The sequence below is a fragment of the Numenius arquata genome, chromosome Z (assembly GCF_964106895.1).
Source record: "Numenius arquata chromosome Z, bNumArq3.hap1.1, whole genome shotgun sequence".
Classification (NCBI taxonomy): domain Eukaryota; kingdom Metazoa; phylum Chordata; class Aves; order Charadriiformes; family Scolopacidae; genus Numenius; species Numenius arquata.
The window spans coordinates 40,583,007-40,597,493 of record NC_133616.1 but is presented as its reverse complement, the minus strand read 5'-3'; the positions used below and the strand labels follow the sequence as shown (position 1 = coordinate 40,597,493).

General features: G+C 38.6%; 1 protein-coding gene across 1 annotated transcript in view; it reads right to left on the bottom strand.

Annotated features, from left to right (window-relative positions):
- Positions 1–14,487, bottom strand: part of TRPM3 (transient receptor potential cation channel subfamily M member 3) — a 276,125-nt gene that overhangs the window by 18,714 nt on the left and 242,924 nt on the right. The window contains exons 21-23 of the mRNA XM_074166020.1: positions 9,771–9,899; positions 7,409–7,660; positions 1,951–2,161 (exon numbers count right to left, since the gene is read on the bottom strand). Of these exons, the coding sequence (XP_074022121.1) occupies positions 1,951–2,161; positions 7,409–7,660; positions 9,771–9,899 (592 nt within the window). The remainder of the gene's footprint in view (positions 1–1,950; positions 2,162–7,408; positions 7,661–9,770; positions 9,900–14,487) is intronic.

Here is a 14,487-nt window from a genome sequence, read left to right as displayed (position 1 = left end):
AATTCCCTGAATCATCTGTCTCTCAGGAAGGAGGAACTAGGTGCTGCTTTTCATTTTGGCACCACCACTTCTGCTGCAACTCCTAGTTTCCTTGACGCAGACAGAACAACAACATGTCTACGCTTATAGCTGGAGTTGAAACCATCGGGAATTTTGCTTTCCCTGAGCCTTAAAAGTAAATACACTGCATCTTTTTGCAGTTTAAATGTTTGGAATCTGAATAACACACAAGATTACCCCTAGATCCTCATGCAAGGGTATGGAGCCTGCCACCCTCTTCTCATACTTGAAAACCATGCTTCATTCAAAGACACTTTTTTTAATCAGGTTTTGGGGTTCTAAACTATAATCAGCACTTCATTAAAAAAAATACCAAGAACTTTTTGTTCAGCCAAATTGCCATGTTTGTTGCACTATGGTAGTTACTTAGTACAACATCAATAAATGGCCACTTGTAGAGGGACAAATAGAATTCTGCTTGTGGAAGGAAGTCATTGTTTAATGGGATAAACCTTTATTCCTCTATTATGCTTTTGGAGCAAGATGAAGTTTATATCTCCAGCTACTATGCCTTTGGAATGAAATGAATTTTTAAAAAAAAAAAAAAAAAAAAGAAAAGGAAAAAGGATAAAAATGAGGGAATTGGGTAAAAGCTAGACTCAGTGAGAAGGTTTATGATTTTAGGTATTTGTTTACTTCCTTGCATGCCATGCTACCTCTGAAAACAAAGTGGGAAAGTAAACATAAAAAAGAGGTTTCGTCTGTATCCACAGTAATGATTCTGTACTAGCCAGGAAGACGAAATGAACATGGAACTGCTGAAATATCTGCCATGTGATATGTATTTATCTGTCCATCAGAAACTCCGTTAAGTTGGGGGGCATTATTGGTGATATAGATACATTTATGACCTTAACCAGCTCAGGAAAAATCAACACCATTTTTCCATTAAAACTTGGTCAATACTGAACAAGTAGATGATAAACTATGAAAACACTGCCCTTTCCTAAGGTGGTACATAGAATAGAAAAGAATATCCTAAATAGAGCTTTAATGGATGCCATCTGCTACTGGAAAAGATACTCTCTTCTAAAAGCTGCCAAGACTTACACATATTTACGTAGGAATGATGAACATCAGCTGCATGTCAGTGTTTGCTAAAGATACATTGTTTGTGATTCTTAGTTTGTTCATCTACTGCATTATTTCTCATGACCACCCCTCTCCTTTGGCGTAATGCACCAAGTGCCACCAGGAGGTTTAATTTAAATAGAAAACTGGCATTTTCTTGATCGCGAGCCAAACGAATCCTGAGGAGATAGTATATGAAAAACTGGCTTTTGTTCTTTTTGCACTGACGTGAGCACAGTCTTGCCTTCCAATAACTAAATAAAGCAAAATTCTAATAATGGATCTACTGTCCCCAAAGAGTTGCATCACATGGTTTAGCATAAAGGTGGTAGCAGTGAGAAGGTAACAGAGAAAAGAAAACACATTGGATTAGATCCTCATGAAGTGCAGGAGCCGAAGGTCTAACCCAGTATTATTAGACTTGATGCTCAGTATGAAGTTAGGTAAAAAGTACTTAGGACTAAAATCAAACCAATGGATGAGAGAAAAACAAAGTGACTTTTTATGTCCCAGGTATACCAATGAACTCACGGGGGATACCTGGGAGTGTATCCCAGTGTATACCTGGGATACCACCCAACTGGTAAAAAGGATCCATTTAAAACTTTCTTTCTATGCAAGATAATTTAGCATTACAGATTTCTGGTTAAATAATTGCGAAGTGATGCCAGAAGCATGTTCTGAAACTATCACCCCAGTATTAGCTGAAAAAATATTTTTGTGACCATTTTCTGTGATGAAGGAGGTCCTCTATCCTGAGCCATTTATTGAGCACACACACATGATCTAATAGGACACCATCTGATCAAAGTTGGATACCTGACTTTGGAGTATGAGAATCATAAACTTGCTTACGGTCTATCTGGTCTGCAAACACTTCCCCATAGATCATCCAATAAGGCATGTAAAATATGTTTTTCGCCAGCTTCCACGAAGGCTCCTCATTGGGAAAGAGAATAGCCTGTCTTGCGACACCAAAGCTCATCAGAACCACCAACATGATGATCACAAAGTACATCATATCTATCATCTGAATGTAATGACAGAAAAAGACAGAGAAAGAGAGAAGGGACAAGAATTAGAGGAACTTATTTGTCCATATTCCTATCATTATAAGCTGCAAAAAAAAATTGTAAATCTTAGAAACAGAATTTTCAAACCCAAATCTTGAAAAAACCATTCTCAGTTTTACATGTAACAAATTTCATTTTCAAAGAAATTAAGCGGTATTATTCTGTCCTTGGTTTTACCCAGTTTTGCTTTTAAGAACAATTTAAGTGTTATGAATAGGCTTGAAAATACAAAATACCATCTGGTCATACCAGTTTCCTGATCAAGAGTATAGGTTCAATGGAATCAGCAGCCTGGTCTAGGCAAGGATCATGAGACGATGTATTGTTTATAGGCACCTAGTGGCCACTGTACCAAAACAAAAGGCCTAAAATGGATTATTTTATTCACTGGTAGTCATTGTCTTGGAGCAAAGAAAGGAAGCTGCATCTAACATAAGGAGTAACGGGTGGCAGAACAGCCTGTTACTGCAACATAAGGGACACCATGGTGGTAACCAGTGAGAAAGCAAAGCTGTGATACTGGCTGGACTAGAAATCAGCTTGGTAGGGGAGTCTGACAAAGGCCATATTTAAAAAAAAATAGATGCAGATAACACAGACACCGGACTCTATTCTTATCCATTGCTGAAGGCCTCATTAGCATATGCACAAGATTAATTAGTGCTTGCAAACAGTGCCTACCCATTGAAAATGTTCCTGGAAAAAGTGGGACAGCAATGCCAGAAGGTGCTGAATAGAGGCTGAAGATTAGAAAAGGAGCTGTGCTAGAAAAGACCCTCTAGAGACAAGAGCAATGGGCATCAAGCAAGTACAGTAGAGATGCTTTATAACCCAAAATGAATGTGAAAAAACCAGGAGTCTTGTAAAGTCCCTGGTAAGATCCCTTTAAAACCTTTAGTTACAGGCTTACTTATAGGTCTTTAGTTATAAGACTTGTTATGACAGAGCTGTTCTTCACACCTTTGGATGTAACTTTTGGTTTTGGCCAAACTGGACCCCAAACTCCTCTAAAACTTAGGAGTATTAATCCCTTCAGCCTCTGCATTTTCTGGCTCAGCTGCTCTCTGCCTTCCCTGGGAGGCAGGTGTGCGACCAACCGGCACCTCAGCTGGTGGTCTTCTTGCTCCATGGGGGACCTGGTGCAGCTCAAGAGCAGGGCTGCTCATGACAAGAGCTGGTGAAAGAGGGGACTCACTTGCAGCAGGGGGATCTGGCACTGCTGCAGGGGTTCTTCAGTTTTAAAGAACAAGGAGACAGACCTGAGGTCAAAGTAACACTGGGAGAGTGTTTAACCGAGAAAAGAGAGGCATGCAGAGGAGCAACCAGAAGAGGATTTTCTCATACGTACTGAGTGAGAGGCTGTACGAGAAAGACACTGGTAGGGCAGGGCTCTGGTAGGACAGAACCAAGGAGCTAGAAAGAAGGGACTGGGACAAGTGAAAAAAACCAGGGGAAAACAAAAGTCTTGAGGTCCATAAAAAATTCAGAAATGAAAGAAAAAAACCCCAAGGACATGACAGAGGAAAATAAATGCCTTAAAGAATTAAAAACCAGACAACTAAATCACCAACATTCCGATGTTATTTTGAGCATGAATGTCTTAAAAATCTAATTGAAGAGGAATTCCAGATCATTATGGCTCAGAGAGAATTCTGCAATGGGAAAGCTGCATAATTACATTTGTTCTTACTGCTTTAGGGAAGGAATTTGGAGCCAAAACCTGGTTCCTCCGTTCTTCTCTGACAAAACTTTGTTCCAGGTAGAAATATATAACATGATATGATGTAACGTAATACCTATTTTAAAATGTCATGCAAGCAAATAAACATGAGTATTTGGTGGCCATTTAAGTCAATTTCTTAAACGCTTCTAGTGTTTTTGATCAGGAATCACACAGGTTTGACCTTGCTGCAAGAAATCAAGTTTTCAGTGCTATTCTCTATTCAAGCTGCATATTAGCTTTTCCCTCCTTTAACTGGGTATCTTTCTAAAACCTTAGTAGCTTGTCTGAAATCCAGTGAAATGGGTGAGTTTCCACTTACTCTAATCGGCATTGTATCAGGCCCTTTGGCCTGTTGGGTCAAATTCCAATTGCTGGTTCAGCAAGAAAATGGCCATTTCAATCATTCTAAAGAATTCATTAGTGACCTATTTAAAAAAGTGATAAAATTAGGAACTGTTGGTGTGGTTTTACAAGCAAGCTGACTCTATTTCCCCTTTTTTATTTGCAGAGATGTTAAAGAAACGTAGACATCCCCACGCAGTTAGGAAACTGATATACCTCTGACTCTCTTGACATGCCAGAGTGATTTCAATTCATTCCCAAATGAAATAGGAGTAAATCTGTCACTGTGCAGAGATCAAAAAAGCACAACATAATAAGCATTTTCTGTTATTGAAATTAGTAGATAATAATAAACTTGGTCATTCAGCTTCCTCTTCCTATCTTCACCTTTGTTTTAGCCCATTGATTTTAAACCACACCAATCATTCCTGCCCTTGCATACTTTCACTTGCATATTTGTTCAAGTGCCAAGAGTTAAAAGCTATTATGGCTATTTTGTTCATGTAGAGGCAGGTGAAGAGAAAGTTCCTTAACACATGGGAAGAGTCATCTTTCTCCTCCTGAGTCTAAAATTTACTCACAATAGAAGCCCAGGATAAAAGCTCAGATGTTAAATATGGTCTGTTGAGGAACTCAATAGCTGCAATGGGCTTACTTTATAGAAATACATATAACCAGCTTTACGGTCTCCATAGTACTGAATGGTACTTGCAAGGCCATGAAATTAAAAAGCGAGAACCCAAGGAGGTAAACAGACGTGATTTAAACAAAAATACACAAGGGAGCCCACTGCATCCTGGAGCAAGCAGGTGCAACTCCCAGGGAAGTTTGTGTGTGATATAAATGGGATGGCCGTTACACAGGGGACTAAGTTGGCCAGAAAACAGATGCAAGAGGCAGATTTGTGTAACTCAAACCAGTTGGGCACTGCATGTGTGGGCAAAGTGGATATGTCAGAGTTGCTGAGTGCATGGAAAGTTGGATGAGGTATGAAAATCAAATAACAGGAAGGCGCAAAATAGAAGAACATCCCTCTTTTAACAGTTGTCCACACCTTTAGTGTACTTTGGTAGCTAAATTCAACACCCTCTGAGTGGGTGCTGAGCCTACAGAGGGTAGTGACTTTCCTGCATCTGTTTTCCACAGAAAATGGAGTGAGGCTTGATTTGTTGTACACATGTGAGGATGACAAAGGAATGGAAATGATATTATTTTGCTGATTTCAACCACTTCCTTTCTGTGTTGACCCCAGGAGAAAAATTAACCACTGTTTATACTATTGGCGAAGCTGGACTCCTTTCAGCCATCCATAACACTGACTACCAGAAGTTTGTTATTCACGGCCAATGTGTTTATTATTGAACTGGTTTTCAGTCTGCTCTTGCTAGGACCACAGCTCTGAAACTTTTTGTGCATGGCATTTGTGAAAAACATGAAAAAGTAGGACAGTAGTTGTCTTTTAGGAGTTTTATACACTGTGTTTATTGTAAGGCACAGTGACCACCAGATCACCTGATCGAGGTACATGATCCAGGTGGGGTAGGAAAGAACAGATGATAGTGCAATTTTTTCCCTTTGATATTTGGTCCTTGGTCGTTTTTCTTGTCCTGCTGTCCTTTAACAGTAACCTCCAGCCAGAAGCCAGAACTGTTGAATGTTTTCACCTCTTGTGCTCTGGAGCTCCGCAAAATCCCTCCCATCATCATCCTATTGGCTTCCTTGAAGAAAGGTAGCACACTTTGAAATCCTGTTTGCAGGACATAATGATTCAACAACCACTTTCTTTTGTATTTTCTCTCCATCTCTTTTTTTTTTTTTTTTTTTTTCTCCAATAAGCTGTTCTGTTTTTGTCAAACCCACCACTGTAGGTTTGGAGTTGAAAGCTGGTAAACTGAAGAGATAAGACAATGGTTCTCCAGTCACCTGTTGGGCAGGGAGCCTAACTGGACATATATTTTACATTTCAGTTTTATACCTGCTTAGAATCACTGAGCTTGTGACTAATGTAATATCAAGGAGGGATTGTAGTCTATGCTAAAAGGAACATATATGTCCCTTTTTTCTATGGTGGTGAAGAAGGAGAGTAGCTGGGTCTTTTCTTTAAGTACCATGGTAAGGCAAACACAACAGACAGCTTATTTGGACTTGCTGATTATTGCCCACATAGCAGTCAGACTGAAGTAATATTTGTTTTTAGAAAAGTTAATATTCAGTTTACTTTTTTTTTACTGAATCCCAGCTTTGAGGGTTTTTTATGCTATTTTTGAAAAAATAAATCAAACCCCAGAGTGCATGAAACAGCCATGATTTACACAACAACGGCTGGATAACCGCATGTATAAAACATGAGCATGCATATTAGCTACATGTGCACTTACTCAAATATCAGGCATATGTAAACTCAGACATTTTCTTTAACTCATACGAGCAAAATTCTGCTTTAATGCAACATTTCTACTGAAATGTAAAAAGGAAAAGCCCAAAAGTGAAAAGTTATACATCTGGCAGCAAATATCTCTTGGTTCCTCCTGTACGCATTTACTATTAAATAAACTATTTATACTCCTGCTATGTTGAGTACATGTGATATGGCCAGGGGACAGAGGCTGTAGTTATGCTAATGGATTTCTTATCTCACAGGGACACACCCAAACAAGAAAGACGGAAGAACTTATGGATATGGAGCAAACTATAGAAAGGTGACAGTATTAGTCATAACCATTATAGTTTTGAACATACCATGCCTAGAACGACACTTTCTTTGAGAGTATCAGGTACTAAACTTTTTTTTTTTTTTTTAACCCTAATAAACTACCCTCCTTTACAACTAGTTGAGAATTAGCATCCTTTGTATTTTCTGCAAATGACACACAGAGGTGTAGGATGAATGGCTTTGCTGTTGAAGAGAGATCTCGAAGACAGACAAGCAACACATCATCTAACAGAATAGGGAGAGACTAATTCTCAATTCTGGGAGTCTATGCTGAGATTATGATTCAATAAGGCACTGATTTCTAGTTTACATGAAAATGCTAATGTGTAAAAAATGCAGATAAATCCACGGCGATGTCATTGGCCAAAGACATTAAGTCAAGAACATGCTGTTAAAACACAGAAAAGGTACACCAACTTCTCTTACCATTTTCCCAATCATCATAACATATGGTCCCAAATACTTGTTTACTCCGAAGATGTCTAATAACCGTATATACCAGTAAATTATGTTAACACAGTATATCACTCGGCCATCACTCCGGAGTGGCAGATCTTGCAGACGGAGCACCATCCCGACGGAGAACAGGAGGATAGCTATGAGATCAGTAACGTTCCAGTACTCCTGGAGCCAAACTTTTACTTTCTGTAACAGTTTCCCGGGCTCTGACATCAATATCTGAAGGACAGAGGACATGGAGAGGTAAGGAGCTGATCTGTCTTGATTGAAGCTTGAAGTAATCTATAATAAACATACATACCACACTGGCCAAAAGCTAAGCTGATAGACTCCTATAATAAAAATATCTCATGTACTCTCTGATTTTTTTGAGAAATTTTCCATTTCAACCATTCTTAGCCTGTATCTATGTGCAAGATATTTAAAAGAAAAAGGAAGAAAACCTTTCACTCTAAAATCCCCACGAAGTCAGAAGAAATATATGTCTATCTTTCTGTTTTTAGAATGTATTGATCCTACTTAGTCTTGGAATAGAGGGGGAAATACAGAAAGATATTTCATCAGAAAATTCACATTTAAAGAAGCTGTAGGTATAAAGAAAATTATTTTAAAATGTGTATCAAACTGTCAAGAAATAATTAATAACCAAAACCATCTGGACTTAACATTTAACCTAGAGAGATACTAGCTACTTCTTGGACCTGTTTTTGTAAGTTCCACAGCTGAGAATATAATTCACAAAATTAATTAATCTTACTTTATGAATTTACTGTCATTCTATTTGCAAGATTATTTGAGAGACTTGGTTGTTTTCCCAAGTTACTGTTGAAACTGTTCCTCAAGTGATTTCTATGAATAATTCCTAGCTTTTAGTTAGTTAACAAGCTGTTTGTTTTAATTTTCTATATTTAGCCTGGGAACATTTGAGCAGACTCATACAGTTCCTTAAAAAGATGAATGTCATTCTTATAATTTTCTTATAATTCATTTTCAGAATTAATTTTAGGCTCATATTATGTGAACAATCTCCAACATCTGTTTAGAAATCCATTCCAACAAATGTTCTTGATAAACTTTTGTGGAAAGGACACTTTGGGGTGAATGACTAGACAAAAATGGCACACATGGTTCCTGCCAGAAGCTTTCCACCTACTGAGCCAGTGGTGCTTTGTCTTCACCAGTATTGCAAAGTCCTTATGTGGTGGTGGCCACTGTTTTCCTTTTTCTTTTGGTTGGTGAAGTACACTCATTATAGGCCACACAAGTAGTGCCTTTTCCTCTGTTCTTTTTACTTATAATGTAGAGTTTACCATACAGTATTTGAAATCTGTTTTTGAAATCTAAGTGGCTGTTGCAAGACGATTTTTAATCTAGTCCTCAAAAGCATTTGCTGTAGAAAATACAAATGTAGATGGTAAATTCAGCCCAGGGGTACAAATGTGCTGTTTCAGCTGAGGTCAGCGGGACTCGCACCCACTCACATTAGGACTGAATTTGGCCTCTGGTGTCATTGTGGAATAAATGTGCATTTGGCCAAGTGAAAAGGCCACAGCACTAGCTGCAAGTGGGCGAGACCATGAGCGGTAGGGGATGGCAAAAAACTTCACTCTGCCTATAGACTGAGTGCCACCTTAAATGCTCTGTCTATGCTCTATGTGTCTGCTTTAGCATCTTTAGGGACACGCATACTATTGCTTGACATAATTAGCAAAAATTTTCAAGATTTAAAGGGGGAAAATCTATTCGAAATGTGCTGCAATATTCAAAGTGGATCTAAATTTTCCTCCAGTTATGGTTGGTTTTATTTAAAGCATTTACATGAGATATTTGAAGAGGCAGAACAGCTGTAAGTTTTGAATGATCTCTTTTTGGGGTGGGGTGGATATTCGAACATGGGCTTTTCATTTGTCATGCTATCACCATAAATCCCTGTCTGTTCTGTTATAGCATATCTCCTTTTCCTCTTCCTGAAACATACTTCAGTTTCTGGGCCACATTTCAAGGAATATAGCTGAGCTTTAAGATAAGTCAGAAGACCGCCCCATACTTGTGAATGCTATTAAATGTGCATCGTACAGATATCTGAACAGAGAAATTCCATGGGAGAAAGAGAAAGAAAGAGAGATATTCTTGATTTTAAAATGAAGGAAGATAGATTTTTTAGTGCTGTGTTTTTATCAATCTGCTTTCCTGCAAAAAAAGCACGATTTTATGATAAGCCCATTCATCAAAAATCATCCTGAGAAAATAATAAAAACAGATATTAAAATGGAAAAAAAAATGTTTATTTCCTTTTTCATTCTCTCTTTGTTGGCTGGGGTGATTTTACCTCTCTCATCTTCTCTATTCCCAGAGTGAAAATGTACGAGATGACAATCCATTCCTGTGTAGATGGCCAGCGATCCATCTTCACTAACACTATATAATTGAACAGCATCAAGTAGCCTATATAAGCCAGCTGTAAAGAAACAAAATTAATATCAATAGTCACTATATTTATAAAACTGAGCCAGTTTCTTGGGTATGATGTTATATTCCTAATTCCACTGTAACCAGAGTTAAACAGACAAAAGAACAATTACACAGTGTTCTGGCTGGTCTGAAAAAGCTCACATTAAATCACATACAGTGTGGAATCTGCAAACTGCATGCACAAATGTCCTCTCCTCCAGCTACGTATGCCTCCCCAACAAATTGTATTAATGTAGTCCCCTTGGATCATCCCACATGGGGAACTCTGATAACACTATGCCAACTGAATAACCTCTTTGAACCTCACCTGCTTCTAATACCCTTTACTTCTCTAAAACCCCTCCCCTAACACCCTCCTCTGTGTTTTTTCTCCCTGTTCACCTGGCCTAGGCTGACTCTGGCATTCCAAATTGTTTTTGCACAATCCTTGCCAGGAGCCCAGAAGGTCTGAGATGGTCTTAGGTTGCTAGAGGTCTTCCTACCCAGTGTAGTACTGACCTAACCTATACCATGATTCCTACCCCAAGACACTGCTACTCCTACTCACATTGCTGCAGCAAATAGCCAGGTATAGCTATACATTCATTTCCCCTATATTTTTTGCAAGTTTTTACCTACAACTGTTTTACTTTTCCTTCTCTAGTATATCTGCTTTCTGGCTTAATTTTTGATGCAGTGAAAAGTGTGGATTATGCTTTTAGTTTCTTTCCTTTCTTTCTACGTGCTGAATGTAGTGAAATGGTCAGTCAGAAAAAAGACAAGACAGGCAAATTGCATCGTCATGTTCATAAAACACAGGGAAACCCAAGTGTCACCGTGGAGCATGGGCTGTAGCAAGGGTGAATGGCTGTGGCTGGGGTCTGTGGTGGCCAGAATCCAACTGCCCATCTACTTTGTCTTTCAAACAGCAGCCCTACAAGAAAATGCATCTTAAGCCAAATTTAAATCAGAGAAAAGATGATTCAGTTCTGTGCATTAACATTTAAGTCATTGTTACAGAAAACTTACTCCATACATCTGTATTTCAAGACAGTTTTTCCCTCTCAACTGCACGGTACTCAAAACTGTTGTGTACTTGATGTCAGACTTAAGATGAAAAAGCCACAGAGGGGCTTGAGACTTTTGGGTAGGATTATTTCAGTGTTCAGCACCTCACAGAGCAGGATTTATAGTCTTGTTGTATTTGTTAGAGAATATCACTTCTGCTCTGTGTAAAAGCCACAGGGTTCTGGCTGTTCTTCCAGCTGTTGGTTTGAAGAACACTCAAGAGAATTCTTTACATTGGCCATAACTCTCAGTACAGAGAAGGCAGCCAGTTGAACCCCTGCTTCTTGTCTACATAAAACAGAGGAGGAAATGATCCCATTTGTCTTTCAGTTTGTGTGTGATGATGGATTGCAACACTCAGGTCTAGAGCTTGGTCTTCTCTTAACACTCCTAAAGGAAACAGAGAGCAATATTGACTTAGGTCAGTACCTAAGGTGTCAGCTGCGTCAGCAGAAACTCTGTCTGGGCAGGCAGAACTGGACACACACCTCCCTAGCTGAAATAACACTTTCTACTATAGTGCAAAAAGCCAGGTGATGCTGTCACCTAACACCTCTTCTCTTAGATCTTATAGATAATTAGTTATCAGCAAATCTTATTAATTTGGTCTGACTCAGAAGCCTTTGGTGGGAATGGGCAGTTAGTATGGCAAAAGAATAGGGACATTCATGTTACAAAGGTGACAGAAACCACAAGACCCTCTGTGTCTAGGGTTTTTTGCTGGTCCTTGGTTTTGTTTTGAGGCATTGGGGTGTTTTGGTTTTGCTTTGGTATGGTTTGTTTTGTTTTGGGGTTGTTTTTTTTTTGTCAATCCAAATTTACTGAAAATTGCTGAAAATTTTTGGTCGGCAAAAAACCAAAGAGGAAAAGCATCTTGATTTAAGAATAAAATTATGCTGAAAGTGGACCACTTTAAGACAAGAAGCAAGCCATTCAGACAGTGATGACATCTTCCTTCTACCTTCTCAGACCTGTAACTTGGTCTTGCCTTCCAGGAGGTTGTCCTGATCCCACACTTTGCTCAAAAATCAGTACAGCTTCCCATGCTGGTGCTAAAGATCTTTGAAAGTACTGCCACACAAGCAGCTCAACCCTATTTTTCTTGCTTTTATATGGTTTGACAAAGAGCTAGGGGCTGCCATTTTCACCCTTGAGGGCAATACATGAAGAAACTAAGGAGAGGAATGCCTGCTAAGAATTTTCTAGGGTGGGTTGCTCCCTGCCTTCCTATGGATGCTGTCCCATTCTGTAAAAAATACTTGAATACACATTATGGTTAGGGATGAACCCGGAAACTGTACCAACAGAAGAGTCATTCAAGCAGGATAATACCCTTCCCTGATTGCAATAATTAAATGATCATAAAGTGAAGTGGTTCTAAAATGCAAAACTTAGGGCAAAGCTGGTTTTATGTTTAGAAGATGACTCTTACTCAGGGTTCAATTACCTCCGCAGCGATTCCTCCTCAGAAGAGGTAGAAATGTGGCCTCTTACCTCCTGCTAGCATCTCAGCCTAAAGCTAGTAGTAAAAAGGGGAAGGCCATCCTCTTCTCCTCAAGCAATCTGTGAGATGAAACCTTTGAATCATGGTTTTCAATGCAACAGGCACAAAACAGAATGGAGTATTCGACTTTTGAAACTATGCATGTACAGAGAGAAAGGCTAAAGTTTTTTTGGTTGAGAAAAAGCTGTTTATTTTGGCTCATCTACTGAGCCAAAATATTACTTACTCAAACATACCAACATTTAACCCACTCTTGTGTATTTTAAGGATGAAGGTGGACATAGCTGTAGAGTAATAGCAGATAGGTAGATACAGAATATTCAAATTATTTTAAATAGCATACAGTAGCCATAAGTATAGCTACTTTCCTTGCATTTTGGACTGTGGAATGTAAAATTTTGAAGATTTCTTTTTAAATCTGTGATTAGTATTTCTACCTATGTGCTTGTAAAAAGTGTTACAGACTGTACAATTTTACCCCTCATCTGAAAGTTGTTTTGCTCTTAGTCTCCAGGAGTTTCTCAATATACCCAAATGGTCCAGCACTGCATCCGGAATCCACCTTAATTTGCTCTTCAAGTTCAGTGTAGCCAAGATCCAGCTTTAATAAGTGACCTTGATTGAGACCTGCCTCGGGACATAAAACTGCAGGAACAGGTCTAAATGGAAATGCAATATTGATCCTTTTCTCCCATTTCAGAATTGAACTAACAGGGAAAGCCAGGATGCTTCTTTCTGTTTACAGTGTAAAGACTTTTGTGGTTATGCATAATACATATTGCAATTGATAATGAGACTAGGCTGCTGATGAGCAGTTCCTAGACTCATCAGCCTGATTAATGTTCAATGGACACACAGTTCAGCAAGTAGTTACTCCAGGTTGCCAAACTGGAGCTTTTTGCTAGCATAAGCTGTCCACCACAGTTTAGTCGCTGTTAATGTGAGTTGTTCCTGCTCTCTGTAGATGTATTGCCTGGATCTCAGCAACACAGTTTTTCTTATAAGAAGTTGTCTATGGAAGCATGCATTCATTGTGATTTGCTGTGCATTCAGCAGAATGAAGGAAAATATAACTAGGAAGGACCACCTGAAATCATCTGGCCAATTCCATGGTGCTGAGACAGGATTAATAACAGTGTACCATAGTGGACATATATTTTGATAAAATAGACTTAGAAAACACTAATAAGGGAAAATCTACTGTATCCTTACACAGTTTATGACAGTACATCTCAGAGCTGTTTCCTAACATCTTACCTAGAACGGCCTTGCTGCAATTTAAACCATTACTTCTTGTCCTATTCAGCAAGGATCTGGAGATTATTCCATTTTGTTCCTCTCTGCAGCTACTTACACATATTTGAAGACTATTACATTCCTTCTGCAGGTTTCTTTTTATCCAGAGAAAACAACCTTGTTTCCTTAAATCTTTCGCCTTAAGTCATATTTACAGACCTCTGGAAACATTTTTCTTGTTCTTTTTTGTGTCCTTCAAACCAGTCCACATGATGCAGAAGCTGTACTGGGATAGAATATTCCAGCCAAGGAGACAGAAAGGATTACTTTCTGTGTTCATTTTACTTTTTGATCTCATCCTTCTACTTCCTAGTGCAATTTCCAAACTTAATAACTAATCTCTACTCCATCATCCAAGTTTTGAATGAAAATATCAGATAGTACCTGATGTAGGAGAGACCCTATTGGAATACTTCCCAATCCCTGCTTCCAGCTTAATAGTGAATTATTAATCTCTTTAATTAAACTCTTGAGGACTAATTGCCAAAAAGTTTTGTATCCACATAGTAACTTGAATATAGCAGTTATTAATTTTTATATGAGAATGTCCAGTAAAGTTTTTGGTACTGTCTTACTTTAGTCAAAATATATGATATCATTTTATTTCTGCTTGAGCTGCAAGGTCTGTTTCTTTATAATACAGGGAGATTAAACTGATTTGACATAATTTGTCCCCGAAAAACACATTAGCTGCTACTCATTTCTTTGTTATGTTGTGGGTACTTAC